This window comes from Neopelma chrysocephalum, unplaced genomic scaffold (assembly GCF_003984885.1).
Source record: "Neopelma chrysocephalum unplaced genomic scaffold, ASM398488v2 Primary Assembly neopelma1_321, whole genome shotgun sequence".
NCBI lineage: Eukaryota > Metazoa > Chordata > Aves > Passeriformes > Pipridae > Neopelma > Neopelma chrysocephalum.
Window position 1 is genome coordinate 35320 of NW_020897984.1, and position 15366 is coordinate 50685.

The 15366-nt window shown below is 57.9% G+C and overlaps 1 protein-coding gene across 1 annotated transcript in view; it reads left to right on the forward strand.

The window, feature by feature from the left end:
• Positions 1 to 15366, forward strand: part of DNAH17 (dynein axonemal heavy chain 17) — a 31986-nt gene that overhangs the window by 15612 nt on the left and 1008 nt on the right. The window contains 37 exon segments of the mRNA XM_027705196.1: positions 1 to 27; positions 30 to 334; positions 416 to 589; positions 1203 to 1410; positions 1508 to 1673; positions 1757 to 1859; positions 2010 to 2157; positions 2283 to 2374; positions 2554 to 2715; positions 2821 to 2985; positions 3104 to 3295; positions 3695 to 3961; positions 4403 to 4564; positions 5056 to 5289; positions 5475 to 5639; positions 5734 to 5829; positions 5914 to 6131; positions 6333 to 6540; positions 6746 to 6861; positions 7130 to 7322; positions 7428 to 7663; positions 7923 to 8039; positions 8532 to 8736; positions 9048 to 9212; positions 9335 to 9475; positions 9615 to 9785; positions 9953 to 10075; positions 10194 to 10387; positions 10503 to 10651; positions 10782 to 10909; positions 11138 to 11365; positions 11884 to 12075; positions 12646 to 12825; positions 13144 to 13326; positions 13999 to 14181; positions 14376 to 14519; positions 15028 to 15253. The exon segment at positions 1 to 27 is cut by the window's left edge and continues 412 nt beyond it. Of these exon segments, the coding sequence (XP_027560997.1) occupies positions 1 to 27; positions 30 to 334; positions 416 to 589; positions 1203 to 1410; positions 1508 to 1673; positions 1757 to 1859; positions 2010 to 2157; positions 2283 to 2374; positions 2554 to 2715; positions 2821 to 2985; positions 3104 to 3295; positions 3695 to 3961; positions 4403 to 4564; positions 5056 to 5289; positions 5475 to 5639; positions 5734 to 5829; positions 5914 to 6131; positions 6333 to 6540; positions 6746 to 6861; positions 7130 to 7322; positions 7428 to 7663; positions 7923 to 8039; positions 8532 to 8736; positions 9048 to 9212; positions 9335 to 9475; positions 9615 to 9785; positions 9953 to 10075; positions 10194 to 10387; positions 10503 to 10651; positions 10782 to 10909; positions 11138 to 11365; positions 11884 to 12075; positions 12646 to 12825; positions 13144 to 13326; positions 13999 to 14181; positions 14376 to 14519; positions 15028 to 15253 (6366 nt within the window).

Here is a 15366-nt window from a genome sequence, read left to right on the forward strand (position 1 = left end):
TGGGCACTGGCCCCCACATGCTCACTGCAGCCCTGCTTGTCCCTCCCCCAGCATTGTGACCAGCTGGATTGAGACGAGGACAGTAAAGTCTGAGAAGGCCATTCTGATAGTCCTCTTTGACAAGTACCTGCCACCATGCCTGGAGAAGCTCAAGTCTGGGTTCAAGACAATCACCCCTGTCCCCGAGGTCACAGCCATACAGACAGTGCTGTCCCTGCTGGAATGTCTCCTGACACCAAAGAATGTCCCACCAGACTCGCCCCGGGAGCGATATGAGCTCTTCTTTGTCTTTGCCTGTACCTGGGCCTTTGGCGGGGCCTTGTTCCAGGACCAGGTACTGCCCCGGGACCACCCGGCACCCCTGGCTGTGTCCCATCGTCTGGCTGGTGTCTGAGTGTCTCTGTTTTGTCCCCAGCTGGTGGATCACCGCCAGCAGTTCAGCAAGTGGTGGCTGACAGATTTTAAAGCCGTCAAGTTTCCTAGCGAGGGGACAATTTTTGACTATTACATTGATCCGGAAACGAAGAGATTCAAACCCTGGGATGAAAGAGTGCCAGAGTTCGAGCTCGACCCCGAAGTCCCCTTACAGGTATTTCCCATGAGCTCTATGTTTATATAGTTTATTTGATTACTACTCTATAGTCATCCCCTCAGCAATGCCTGGAGTGTCACTGGGATTTGGGCTGGGGGCATCCAGCAAACCCAATGGCTTCCTGTAGTTATTTTTACCCTGCAGAAACCCCAGCAAGGGCTACAAGTTCCACCTCTTCTTTAACTTCAGATTAACCTGCAGCTTCCTAGAGTCTCATGAAATAACTATTGCCTGAGTGCAAAATTTCCTTTAGCACTTGATTTGTGTCTCCTGCAATGCTGTCCAGAGGGGGGTTGTCAAAGCTGTCAGGGCAAGGGCGAGGAACCACGACTGGGTTTGGCCGTGGGCTGAACAGGCACCAGAGGTGGTTTCAGGAACTGTCCATTTTGTTCTATGTAATAACTCAGTTTTAGTCAGAAAGGCTTTAGAATAGTTGAGTACCCAAGACCTGTATGTTTAGAGAGGGATCAGGTTTGTGTGCAGAGAGCATCGTCCATTGGAGCTGCCTGAACACCGTGCAGGGCTCTGGGATGCTGCCCCTGCTCCCACAGAGGATCCCACCTCTGCCAGTGCCAGGGCAGGCACCAGGACTGACAGCCCCTCTCCCCAGGCCGCCATGGTGCACACCACAGAGACCATCCGCCTCCGCTACTTCCTGGACCTGCTGATGGAGAAGCGGCAGCCGGTGATGCTGGTGGGGAACGCGGGGACGGGAAAGACAGTCCTGATGTGGGACAAGCTGGAAGCGCTCGGCACAGACGAGTATCTGGTGCAGTCTGTGCCCCTCAACTTCTACACCACCTCGGCCATGCTGCAGGGTGAGGCCGTCAGAGTTTCAGCAGCTGGCCCCATGCCAGGCCGTGCCACAGGGTCCTGCAGTGCTGACCCACCGCCCACCTGCTCCTCTTGCTGCAGCCGTCCTTGAGAAACCCTTGGAGAAGAAATCGGGAAGAATCTACGGCCCCCCCGGCTCCAGAAGGCTGGTCTACTTCATTGACGACATGAACATGCCAGAGGTGGACAAGTATGGCACCGTGGCACCACACACACTCATCCGGCAGCACCTGGACCATGGGCACTGGTGGGTGCCAGAGGGGCACAGCAGGATGGGGGGGACCTGTCCCCATCCCCAGGGAAAGCATCACAGTGCTGGTCCCTGCACAGGTACGACAGGACCAAACTGACCCTGAAGGACATTCGGAACTGCCAGTACGTGGCCTGCATGAACCCAACCGCGGGGTCCTTCACCATCGACTCGCGGCTGCAGGTCTGTGGGGTCCAGGCCATGTCCAGCACATCCGTTCCCCTTGCACCAAGGCCCAGAGGATGGGTGGGGCAGGGGGCCCTGCGATGCCGTCTGGCTGCGTCAGCCCCCGCAGGGCAAAGTGCCCGTCTCAATTTCTGCCCCTTCCTGCAGCGCCACTTCTGCGTCCTCGCCGTGAGCTTCCCCAGCCGGGAGGCTCTGCACACCGTGTATGGCACCATCCTGGAGCAGCACCTGGCCCGGCAGCACATGCCACAAGCTCTCCAGAAGATGCAGCCCCAGCTGGTAGCAGCGGCACTGGGTGAGCCCCTGCCACCCTGGGGTGGGACACGCCAGCATTGGCCCCTGGGGAATGCACTGATGGGGAGCCTGGCTCGGGGATCTCTGCGGACCTGGCACCTACTCACCCCCCTCTCCTCCCAACAGCCCTGCACCAGAAGGTTTCCACCACCTTTCTGCCAACAGCTATCAAGTTCCACTACCTCTTCAACCTGCGGGACCTCTCCAACATATTTCAGGTAGCTTGAGGGCTGTTTCTTCTAAAACATCCTTATTTCTCCCTTTCCTCATCCCACAGTCTTGCAGCATACCTTTTTCCTGAAACGGGCCTCGGCCTCTTCCCAGAGCCAACCTTTACACTCGGCTCTGAGTGGCACTAAAATAACCCTGAGGGCTGTGAGGTTTGTATGTTTGTCAGGGGCTGCTCTTCTCCACCCCTGAGTGCCTGAAAAACCCTGTGGACTTGGTGCGTCTCTGGCTTCACGAAGCAGAGAGGGTGTACGGGGACAAGCTCATTGACGAAGAGGATCAGGGTGGCTTCAAGAAGCTGCTGGTGGACGCCTGCAAAACAACCTTTCAAGTAAGTTGTGCTGAAAAGGAGAGGGCTCCAGTCTGGTGGCACTGCCTTGGTATCCCGTGGCCAAACCCCACAGCTGAAACCCAAGGCTGGAATTGCCTTTCCCAGGACCTCAGCGAAGAGGTGGTGTTTGCCAAGCCCAACATCTACTGGCACTTTGCCCAGGGCTTTGATGAGTCCAAGTACATGCCAGTGCCCAGCTGGGCAACTCTGAGTGACCTGCTGGGGGAAGCCCTGGACAGCTATAACGAGGTGAACGCGGCGATGAACCTGGTGAGTGCCCGTGGTGGGCAGCGCCGCCCTGAAAAGATGCGACTGCGGCATTTTGGGGCACTTGCTACTTCCCTGCCCTGACCCAGAACACTGAACCTCCCCCTCCTGTTTTCCTCAGGTGCTCTTCGAAGACGCTGTGTCTCACATTTGCAGAATTAGCAGGATCTTGGAGTCTCCTCGGGGCAACGCGCTGCTGGTGGGGGTGGGAGGCAGCGGGAAGCAGAGCCTGGCACGGCTGGCAGCAAACATCAGCAACCTGAGCGTGTTCCAGATCACACTGAGGAAAGGCTATGGCACCGCAGACCTAAAGGTGGGAGCAGCTTTGGGCCCTGGGCCAGTGCTGCCTGCTGAGGGAAGGGTCCTGCACCTGCAGTGCCGGTGCCTGGGGTGGGCTCACGGGGCTCTGCTCTCCTCACATCAGTGCATTTGCACGCCAGGATCTGCCCACAGGTGACACCCAAGAGTCCTGCCCCGAGGGGCCACAGCACTTCCCCAGCCAGGGACAGGCAGGAGCCCCTGGTGAGGAGGGCAGGTGCAGTGTGGGCAGCCCTGATGCTGCACCCATCTCCGGGCTGAGCAGTTGGCACCACCTCCTTCCCAAATGACCCTTCCCAAAGGCTCCCCCCCGGCTCCCCAAGGCTGCTCCAAACACTTTGGAGAACATCTCATGGAGGTTGGACCAGGGGGTGACAGTTTCTCTCTGCCCCAGGTGGACCTGGCCTCCCAGTACATCAAGGCAGCCGTGAAGAACATCCCCACCGTGTTCCTGATGACGGACTCCCAGGTGGCTGAAGAATCGTTCCTGGTCCTAATCAATGATTTCTTGGCGTCCGGGGAAGTGCCAGGTCTCTTTCAGGATTCTGACCTGGAAACCATCATCGGTGCCATGAGACCCCAGGTGAAGTCCCTTGGACTGGAGGATTCAAAGGAAAACTGCTGGAAATTCTTTATAGATAAAGTCCGGCGGCAGTTAAAGGTGGGTGTTTGCTCCCTGCTGTACTTGCCTGATCCAAAACCTCTTTGCAACAGGGCACCCTGAAGTTTCATCCCAGGGTGGTGGGTTTGGGCAAAAGGTGTTTTCAGAGGCTCTCCAGATGCCTCCAGCCCCAGGGGTGCAGGACAGAACACCCCTGTATTGACCTCCCTGGAGGCAGAGCAGCAGCTCCATGGCCGTGGGCCATGCTGGGCACTCACAGGGACACTGACTGTGCTCAGCTGCTGACTGCAGCCACCAAAGGGGACACAATCCAGCCCTGGGGAGCGGCACAAGGTGCACAGCCACAGACCATTGCCCAGGTACTGGGAGTTACTGGGAGGGCAGCACAGCCCTGGTCTGCAGCAGAAGCCTTGCAGTCATGCAGAGCCCCACCAACCCAGCAGCGGGGACACCCTGCTCAGCAGTGCTGCTCTGCCCCAGGTCGTCCTCTGCTTCTCCCCCGTGGGCTCAACCCTGCGTGTGCGGGCCAGGAGGTTCCCTGCTGTGGTCAACTGCACGGCCATCGACTGGTTCCACGAGTGGCCAGAGGACGCTCTCGTGTCCGTCAGCAGCAGGTTCCTGGAGGAAACGGAGGACATCGAGGTGAGCTGGCACAGCTGCTGTCCTGGGGCACTGGGGATCCCTGCACCTCTGCTGCTCCTTGTTTAATGTGCCCAAGGAGAGGGGTCTGGTGTGACCAAGGGGGCGAGGGGCAGCAAGCTGGGAATAGGTCTGGGATAGGCTCACAGCTGGTTCTGGGGTGAGAGCCTGCAGCCCTGCACCGTGCTTGTGGGGATGAACCTTCCCTCATTTTCTTCTGTCCTTAAAGCACCCCCTCAGGTAACAGCCTAGGGACAGCAGCTTCTCCCAGTGCAGGGTTGAGTCAGGGACCCAGAGCTGGGCATGGGAACCGGTGCTGGTGCCATGAGTACCAGCATGTCTCAGCCCTGCACTTGCTGTTAACGAAAAGGGTCACTTTTCTCTGGCCTCTGCAGCTGGACACAGAGCCAATGCTGCAGGAGGGCTCAGTGCAGCCCCTGCACATCACTGCAGGCACCCACTGCAGCAGCTCCCTGTCTGTGCTCCCTGTGCAGCCAGAGGTCAAGGTCTCCATCAGCCAGTTCATGTCCTTTGTCCACACGAGCGCGAAGGAGATGTCCAAGACCTACCTGGCTGTGGACAGACGCTATAATTACACCACGCCCAAGACCTTCCTGGAGCAGATAAAGCTCTACCAAAGCCTGCTGGCAAGTAAAAGGAGCAAGCTCTCTGCCAACATCGAGAGGCTGGAGAAGGGGTTGATGAAGCTGCAGAGCACAGCATCACAGGTGCCTATCTACAACCTCACTTGTGCATTGTGCCTGCTGTGGGTCTGGGAGAGAGAGCAGGCATGTCCCTGCAGGGTGGTCGAGGTGGCCACAAGGTCCCCAAGCCGTACCAAGCCACCGCTCTGAGGCCAGGCAGGGGTTGGCAGTATCAGCCCTCTGATCTGCTCTGTTTCCCCATTGTCGAGGTGGATGACCTGAAAGCCATGCTGGCAATCCAGGAGGCAGAGCTGAAGCAGAAGAACGAGGACACAGATAAACTGATCCACGTGGTGGGTGTTGAGACAGAGAAGGTCACCAAGGAGAAAGCCATTGCTGATGAGGAGGAGCTGAAGGTCGAGGCCATTAACAAGGTGCGTGGCACTGAGCCAGTGCCCAGTGTGGGACAGGGCAGCCTGAGCTCTGTGGCTACGGCCACTCACCCCATCCCACGTCCTCCCTCCCCAGGTCGTGGCTGAGAAGCAACAAGCCTGTGCAGGTGAACTGGCAGAAGCAGAGGTGGTGCTCTCTGCCGCCCGCGAGGCCCTCAACACACTCAACAAGGTGGGCGAGCTCTCGGGGGGAAGCAGGTGCCCAGCAAGGCCCCACACCAGGGTGATGCTCAGTGGCCCTGCGGTCCCTCCCCAGTACAACCTGACAGAGCTGAAGTCCTTCGGGGCTCCGCCCCCAGAAGTGGTGAATGTGATGGCAGCTGTGTTGATCCTGACAGCCGAAAATGGCAAGATTCCGAAGGACAAGAGCTGGACAGCAGCAAAAGTCAAGATAGGAAAAGCAGACACTTTCCTTGCAAGCTTACAGAACTATGACGGGGAAAACATCCCCGAGCCCTGTCTCAAGGCATTTCAGTGAGTCTCTGGCTGGTTCCTGCCCTTGGGCAGGGTGGCCGGGGGGACCCTCACCTGGCAGCACAGCAGAGTTTGGGATCCAGGTGTTGGCCCTGCTCTCCCACCTTTCTGCCCACCGGCAGCTCAAGCCCCAGGAGGAGTGGGAAGGGTGGCTGGCAGCCACGGCACGGTGCCATAGCATGGCATGTGCTCCCATTCCAGGCCGTACCGGACAGACCCCGGCTTTGATCCCGAGTTCATCAAGTCCAAATCAACGGCGGCGGCGGGGCTGTGCTCCTGGTGCCTCAACATGGTTCGCTTCTACGAGGTGCACTGTGAGGTGAAGCCCAAGAGGCAGGCGGTAGCTGATGCCGATGCAGAGCTGGCAGAGGCACAGCAGAGGCTCAGTCGCATTAAGAGCAAAATTGTGGTAAGTGTGTGTCCCCCAGACCCCAGGCAGGGCCAGCCACCAGCACCCGCCACAACCCCCTCAGCCACCAAACGAGCAAGAGAGGTTTCTGTAACTCCATGAACCCGGAGCCCAGGCCAAGCACTGGGCTGGGACAGGGCCACTCCAGGAGCATGGAGCCTCCTGTCCAAGTAGGGAATAACTGTGGGACTGTTCTCTTCCAAAGACCCTGAATGCCAATCTGGCGACTCTCACTGCTCAGTTTGAGAAAGCCACAGCAGAAAAGATCAAATGCCAGCAGGAGGCTGATGAAACCAACAAAGTCATCACCTTGGCAAACAGGTACCGTGCAAATGCTGCTCCAAAGCACTGGGGCAGGCTGATGCCCCCTGGCATTGCTTGGTGGCCGTGGGAGCAACAGAGCCCCCCGTACCCTCCACAAATTAAAAACTCCCGAGGTAAATTGGGCCAAAAATTCCTGGGGGTGTACAGCCCTGAAGCCATTTTCTGCTGATGCCCTGGGGCGTCATGGCTGAGTCATCCCCCTCAGCGGGTCACAGCACTGGGAGCACCAGCACCACAGCAGCCACCATCCCCTCTGACCCCCCAGGCTTGTTGGGGGTCTGGCGTCCGAAAACGTCCGCTGGGCTGAGTCAGTGGACCAGCTCAGAGAGCAGGAGAAGACGCTGTGTGGGGACGTGCTGCTGGTCTCCGCCTTCGTGTCCTATGTGGGATATTTCACCAAGAAGTACAGGGCTGAGCTGCTGGAGCAGCACTGGATCCCCTTCCTCAATGGGCAGACGGTGAGAGAGCACAGATTCCATCCCAGAGTGCCCAGGGCTCCTTCCCCCCCTCCCACCAGCGCCGGGGGCTCCTGCGGCCAGGCACCCAACAGCCCCTCCCTGCAGGTGCCCATCCCCATCACCCCGGGCCTGGACCCCCTCAGCCTCCTCACGGACTCTGCCGATGTGGCCGCCTGGAACAACCAGGGCCTGCCCAGCGACCGCACCTCCACCGAGAACGCTGCCATCCTGTGCAGCACCCAGCGCTGGCCGCTGCTCGTGGACGCCCAGCTCCAGGGCAGCAAGTGGATCAAGAACAAATATGGGGAGGAGCTGCAGGTCGTCCGCCTGGGCCAGCGGAGGTGGGCACAGGCTTGGGCTGCACTGGCCCCCATTTCCCTGCCAATGAAGGGTGCAGGGGGCTGTGAGCCAGGGCAGCCACATCCCCATCAGACTCGGGGCACCCGAGGGCAGCAGCTCCACAGGTTCTGCGGGGGCTGGGGCTGGCAGGGTCCCAACAGGGCACGGTGGCTGGAAGGCACCCCCTGAGCCCCCCGCAGCACACCCAGGCCCCCCACAGTGTACAGGCTTGCCACGTGCAGCTCCCCCCTCTCCACTCAGGTACCTGGACACAATTGCCCAGGCAGTCTCTGAAGGACAGACTCTGCTCATCGAGGACATTGGTGAGACGGTGGAGGCGGTGCTGGACCCACTGCTGGGCAAGACCATCATGGGCAGGTGAGCACACCCCAGTGCCGAGTGGTTTCACCTGCCCCGAGCAGCCACTGCTGCCCCAAAATGCTGGTTGATGCCCCTTTGCTGCCGGCAGGTGAGGGCCTGATCCTTCCTTGGTTTTGGCCACATCCCCCAGTGTTCTCCTGTATGTCCCTCTGTACTGATGTGGCCCTTTGGGCTATTCTTGTCTGCAGTACCCAGTTCATTTAGTGATTTAAGGACATGTTCCCTGGGGCACCTGCCATAAGCAGGTGATAAGCTGGAAGGGGAGAAGCACCCCAGAAACCATGGGGGGCTGCAGCAGGGCAGCCTCCAGCTCCTGCTCCTCCACCCTTGCCCTGCCAGAGCTGGTTTGGCACTTCTGCCCTTGCTGAGCCTTTTCCCAACCAAAGAAATGCATTCTGAGCAGCTGGGGACAGCACACGGGCTGATCACACGTGTCTGTGATGAGTTACTACCCAGTGTGTGGACTGATTTGTTTAATTACCTGAACAGATACATTAGGATTGGAGATAAAGAAGTGGAGTATCACCAGCAGTTCCGCTTGATCCTGCACACCCGATGTTTCAACCCGCACTACAAGCCAGAGGTGCAGGCTCAGTGCACTCTCATCAACTTCTTGGTGACACGGGAGGGCCTGGAGGACCAGCTTCTGGCTGCCGTGGTGGCCCGGGAGCGGCCGGACCTGGAGACCCTGAAGGTACAGGCCCAGCTGCTGGATGGAGGGGTGGGAGAGGACGGGGCACTGCGGAGGTTTTGGGGCAGGGAGCAGAAGAGCTCCCCTCTGTGCTGCTGTTTGTAAAGAGCCAAGCGAGTCCCCACCAGACCCTGCAGGTCCCCCATTGCTCCCCGCAGCCAGCACTGCCCTGCTGGGTGATGGTGGGTCCCAGGAGGGGCCGTGGCCACCCTCCCCTTGCACAGGCACATCAGTGGCCATATGACAGAGTGACTGGTGCCAGCACTCGGTCATGATCCCTCGAGTGACGTGTCCCTTGGGGGCTGCTGTCACAGGCAAACCTAACCAAGAGCCAGAACGAGTTCAAGATCAAGCTGAAGGAGCTGGAGGACTCACTGCTCGCCCGGCTGTCGGCTGCTGGGGGAGACTTCCTGCGGGACACAGCTCTGGTGGAAAACCTGGAAATAACGAAGCGCACAGCCAAGGAAATCGAGGAAAAAGTAAACGTGCTGCCCTGGTGCCGCAGGCAGAGGGACAGCCTGGCTGGGCACCCAGCCAGAGGGCAGGCACTGCTTCAGCCCATGCCTTGGTTCTGGTAACACCCACCCCCGTGTGCCTCCAGGTGAAAGAAGCCAAAGTCACTGAAGTACAAATAAACGTCGCAAGAGAGAACTACCGGCCGGCGGCAGAGCGCGCGTCCCTGCTGTACTTCATCCTGAGCGACCTGGGCAAGATCAACCCCATCTACCAGTTCTCTCTCAAGGTACACAGGGAGTGAGGAGGGAGCTGGTGTGTGTGTGTGGGCCGGGGCTGGGGGAGTGTGGAGATTGGGTGTTTCAGCGTTTGTGCTGCTGATGAGCTCCCAGCAGCCGGACACTGATCCCTGCCGGGATCTTCTTCAGGCCTTCAATGGAGTTTTTGAGAAAGCCATCCAGCGTGCGGCCCCCAGCCAGGACACCAAGCAAAGGGTGATCAACCTGACGGACCAGATCACCTACTCGGTCTACATGTACACAGCACAGGGCCTCTTTGAGAGAGACAAACTCATCTTCCTGGCCCAGGTTGCCTTCCAGGTAATCCCTGTGAATGTCTGGGGCTCCTGCTGCACAGCAGGTGCTTACGTGGCTTTAGACAGGTTGTTCTCACTCCTGTGCTGCTGCTGGATGCTCGAAGCCTCTCGTCCCCTCATGCTGGGGCAGTGGGCACCAGGTGGCTGTGATGCTGCACTCCCAACTTCCAGGTCCTGACCATCAAGAAAGAAGTGAACCCAGCAGAGCTGGACTTTCTCCTGCGCTTCCCTTCCAAGGCCGGCGTCACGTCTCCCGTGGACTTCCTGCAGACCCAGGGCTGGGGTGCTGTCAAGGTGGGTCCGTGCAGTCGCCTGCTGTGCCAAGGCAATGCCAGCACAGCCCCACCTGCATGGGTTCCCTGAGGAACCCAGAGCCCAGGAGTGATTTAGTCCTTCTCTGCGGAACCTGAAGGCTCTCTCAGACATGGAAGAGTTCAGGAACCTGGACAGTGACATCGAGAACTCAGCAAAGCGATGGAAAAGGTTCGTGGAGATGGAGGCGCCAGAAAAGGAGCAGCTCCCCATGGACTGGAAGAACAAGTCAGCCCTGCAGAAGCTGTGTGTGCTGCGGTGCCTGCGCCCCGACAGGATGACCTATGCCATCAAGTGAGCTGGTGCCCAGCACAGGGCCCTCCTGCAAGAGCCCTGCGGTGCCATCATGCCAGCTGTGCCCAGCGACTGCATCCCTTCTGACTCACTGGACGGTTCTATTCTTTTGTAGGAAATTTGTGGAAGAGAAGATGGGGAGGAAGTATGTGGAAGGAAGGAGCATTGACCTCTCCGAGGTGTACAAGGAGAGCAGCCCCTCCACACCCCTGTTTTTCATCCTCTCCCCTGGCGTGGACCCGCTGAAGGATGTGGAGGCGCTGGGTGAGCCACTGCCCACCCCAGGCTGGCACCAGCCCCAACAGCCACGAGCTGGTGCGGGGCCAAGCGGCTGGAACTGCACAACCCCAGCTCAGTACCCATCCCAATAATTCCGGCGTACACTCCCTCCCAGGCACGAGGCTGGACTTCACCATCGACAATGGGAAGATCCACAACGTGTCACTGGGGCAGGGCCAGGAGGTTGTAGCAGAACGGGCCATGGAGGTGGCAGCTGAGCAGGGCCACTGGGTCATCCTACAGGTGGGTGGGGGGGACACAGCCCTGACAGCAGCCGGGCACACCAGGGCACCCAGCCCTGCCAGTGTCCAGACCCCTCTGGTGATGGCAGTGACACTGCCTGGGCCAGCTGGGTCTGTCCAGCCCAAGTGGTGTCCTGTCATGCTGCACCTTCTCCCTGTGGAGCGACAGTAGGAATGTGGCGGGAGGGGGGAGGTGAGATTCATGAGGTACAGGCTGTTCCTGTTGCAGAACATCCACCTGGTGGCCCGGTGGCTGGACACACTGGACAAGCTGGTGGAGCAGCACAGCATGGACAGCCACCCCGAGTACCGGCTGTTCATGAGCGCCGAGCCGGCCCCCAGCCCTGAGTCACACATCATCCCCCAGGGGCTGCTGGAAAACTCCATCAAAATCACCAGCGAGCCGCCCACCGGCATGAGAGCCAACCTGCACAGGGCCCTCGACCTCTTCTCCCAGGTACCCCCACACCACCCCTGCCCTTCCACAGCTGCTCCTCGGGACCATTCAGGCCAGTGTGTCTGGCTCATCCCCTCCCAGGGTTCCACAGGCTGAGCATCTTTGGGGGGTGTCACTGCAGCCAGAAACGCTGTACCCCAAGCCAGCCCTCCCCTGGGACATCCTCCTGTAGTGCCCAGAGCCCCCATTCGCCAGGGTAACCAGAGCTGCCCGAGGGCTCCTGACACAAGGAAGTGCCAGGTTGCCAATGCCTTTCCTGAGACTGAACCTGGAGCTGCTGCAGTTTTAGCATGAACAAGATGCCTCAGCTGTCAGCAGGGCATGGGGGTGTGGCGTCCTAATTCTTCCGTAAACAAATGAGTGCAAAAATTACCAACTAGCAAAGCATTAAAATACAATTTTATGCCTTTTTTTTTCCTAATAAACACCTTTAGTTCTCTTTTACTTATGAACTTTCTTAACTAGAGGGGCATCTGATAGCGATATTCACCTGCAACCCCGTCACTGTTCCTCCCCAGGAAACACTGGAGCAGTGCAGCAAAGAGACTGAGTTCAGGTGCATCCTGTTTGCACTCTGCTACTTCCACGCAGCGGTGGCCGAGCGGCGCAGGTTTGGCACCCAGGGCTGGAACAGGCCCTACCCCTTCAACAGCGGCGACCTGACCGTCTCTGTGAACGTCCTGCACAACTACCTGGAGGCCAACGCCAAGGTGAGGCATGACAAGGTGACCACTCTACAGCACAGCACACACTGCAGCAATCGGCCTTTCTCAGAACCTGCACCAGTTTGCAGCACAAACACTGTCTCGTGAAGAAGCCTGGGGCTGGCAGCAGCTCCTCCCCTGCTCCCCACACACTCAGGCAGGGGAAGGGGCTGAGTTCTTGGCCCCACTGAGCTGAGTAGAAAAGGGATCAGGCACCAGCTGGGACAAGTGCCTGCCCTGCCCTGTGCCTTGGTGCTTGCTGCCCGGAGAATGCAGGTGTGGTGAGCAGGGCTGAAGTCTTGCCCTTAGACCTGCCCTTGCAGACACAATCAGGACTGGTTGGAGTAAAGAGGGGATGATGCGATTCAAAGCACAGACAGCTGTGTCCATGAGACAGGGAGAAATCTGTGGGTGAAGAAGAGACACTCTAGATGAGATCCTCTTCACTGTCCCTGAGCCTCTGTGGGCCCAGGGACTGTCACCTCCCTGCACACTGGACAGGTCAATCCCAGAGCTGCTGCATGGGGGACTCCCGGGGAGCTGCAAGGGAGTTCCAGCTCGAGCCTCTCCCCACAGGTGCCATGGGATGATCTGCGGTACCTCTTTGGTGAGATCATGTATGGAGGGCACATCACTGATGACTGGGACCGCCGGCTGTGCCGCACGTACCTGAGCGAGTACGTCCAGCCCGAGATGCTGGAAGGGGAGGTGTCCTTGGCTCCAGGGTTTCCAGTCCCTCCCCGCTTGGATTACCAGGTAAGAAAGACAAACATTGCAATTTGCTATGGAAAACCCCTGCTCTGGATAAATGCACACGAGTCCAAGTTCCCCCACGTTCACTAAGGGGGATGTAGGGAAAGAGAGCATCAATCCCCTGGAACTGGGATCGCTGTAAAAATAATTCCTGTGGCTGGGGCGGGAGGGTGGGACGTGAGTGAAAAGAAACAGCCTCCAGGAGCACAGCCAGGTTCTGCAAAGGGCCCCTGAGGGCAGTGATTGGTTTTCAAGGCTGCAGGGAAGTTTGGGCTCCTCTGCCTGTCCCTGCTGAGCTAACACTGGCCCTGCCTGTTCCAGGACTACCACCAGTACGTCGATGACAACCTGCCAGGGGAGAGCCCCCACCTGTACGGGCTGCACCCCAACGCAGAGATGGGCTTCCTGACCGTCACCTCGGACAGGCTCTTCCGCACCGTCCTGGAACTGCAGCCCAAGGAGTCTGAGGCTGGGGGAGGCGCAGGCGGCTCCCGGGAGGAACAGGCAAGTCGAGTCCTGTCTCTTTACAGCAGAAATTAATTGAGGGGGTTTTTTAATTTTTATTATGGAGGAAAAAAAACCTTCTTAATGGTGACAGCTGAGAGGCCAGGGGTGGGGGACAGATGCAGGCCCAGAAACAACAGAGAGAGCAGGACTCATAACAATGAGGAAGGGATGGCAGAAGGAGGTGATTCCAGCCCAGCTGTGCTGAGCTGTCAGCCTGGGGACGGCGGCACATATGGCAGTGGCAGTGCAGTCAGGAAGGTCCTGCTCTGAGGGGGTTGAGATGCACCACTGGCAACATGTGGCTTACATGGGGCTGCTCAGCAGGTGGAGAGAGCTGAGGAACCTCCGTTCATGATGGCAACTACTAAAAATACAAATTTAAAATATAAAATAAAATTTAAAAAAAAAAGGCTTCCTCCTGACTGCCTGGACCTTACATATGAGTTTCACAGTCTCTATGACCTCAGCTCTGACTTCTTTGGCTATCAAAAAAGAGCTACAGCTTTTAAAGAGCCAAGAGCAGTTAGAAACAGAATGGAGCATTAGTAACAGAGGAGGCAGCACAGGGAAACACCAAGGCAGAAAAAGAAAAATCTTACCAACCTAATTAACCATAAACCTGCAGCATTTTTCCCTGGGTAAGAGCAGTTTATGGCATTCTCATTCCAGGTGAAGTCAGTCCTGGATGAGATCCTTGGGCAGCTGCCAGAGCCATTCAATATGGAGGAGCTGATGGGGAAGGCAAGGGAAAAGACTCCGTACACGGTTGTTGCCCTCCAGGAGTGTGAGAGGATGAACATCCTGACCAATGAGATCAGGCGCTCGCTGAAGGAGCTGGACCTGGGATTGCAGGTATGGAGCAGGCAGCTGCCTGGATCATTTCCCAGGACTTCCAAAGCACTGTGTGCCCTCGCTGGAGCTCTTACCCGTAGCACTGTGGTGGCCTCAGGCTCCTGCTCCGCTCCAGTCTGAGCCCAGGCACATCCCTCTGCCTGTCCCACCACTGGCTGCAGGTGCCACTGCTCAGGCTTTTCTCTTTCTCAAAGGGAGAGCTGACAATTACATCAGAGATGGAAGAGCTGGGAAATGCTCTCTTCTATGACAGCATTCCAGAATCCTGGACACGTCACGCTTATCCCTCCCTGCTCAGCTTGGGAACCTGGTATGCAGACCTGCTCGTGCGGATCAGGGTGAGTTCATGTCACAGTCAGAGCTCAGGGCACGAGTGGGTACCACTGACACCAGAACTCTCCCCACCAGTGCACTGGTTTATTGCTAACTGGTTTATTTCTCAGTATCACTTTAAGCAGCCTGAAGTACCTGAAAGGGGCTGTTCCCCCAGGGATGAGAGCACAGATCTGACCAGGGTTCCCATTACAGTACATCACTGTAGCAAAAGAGCATCAGCTCCCCCCATCACAACTCTGGGTGTCCCTGAAAAAAAAATATTTAATAAAACTGGCTTTGTTAAAAAATAACAGTGGTATTTCCTGCACTGCAAAATCAACTTCATTGCTGCAGGGGAATCTGCTGTTTATTCATCCCACACCACCTCCAGCCAGTCCCCTACTCTGCAAGATTACCTGAAGCTGGGGTTAGGCAGTGAAGCATCAGCTCTATCACACTGTTCCTGGGGCAGAGTCCTGTGGTTCACAGCCCACCCTCCACCCTGAAGGACTCTGCTGGTTTCTTTTCCAGGAACTGGAAGTCTGGGCAACAGACTTTGTGCTGCCTGCAACAGTGTGGCTGGCAGGGTTCTTCAACCCCCAGTCCTTCCTCACGGCCATCATGCAGTCCACAGCCAGGAAAAAGCAGTGGCCACTGGATAAGATGTGTCTGGCAACGGATGTGACCAAGAAAACCCGGGAGGACATAACATTTCCACCTCGAGAAGGCTCCTATGTGCACGGGCTGTTCATGGAAGGTAAAAACTGCACCTTTGAGATGTTTCAGACATGGAGCAGGCCCAGCTCAGCCCTTCTGCCTCCTGCAGCAGGGCAGGTGTTGGCACTCGCTGGCCGATGTGCCCTGGCTCTG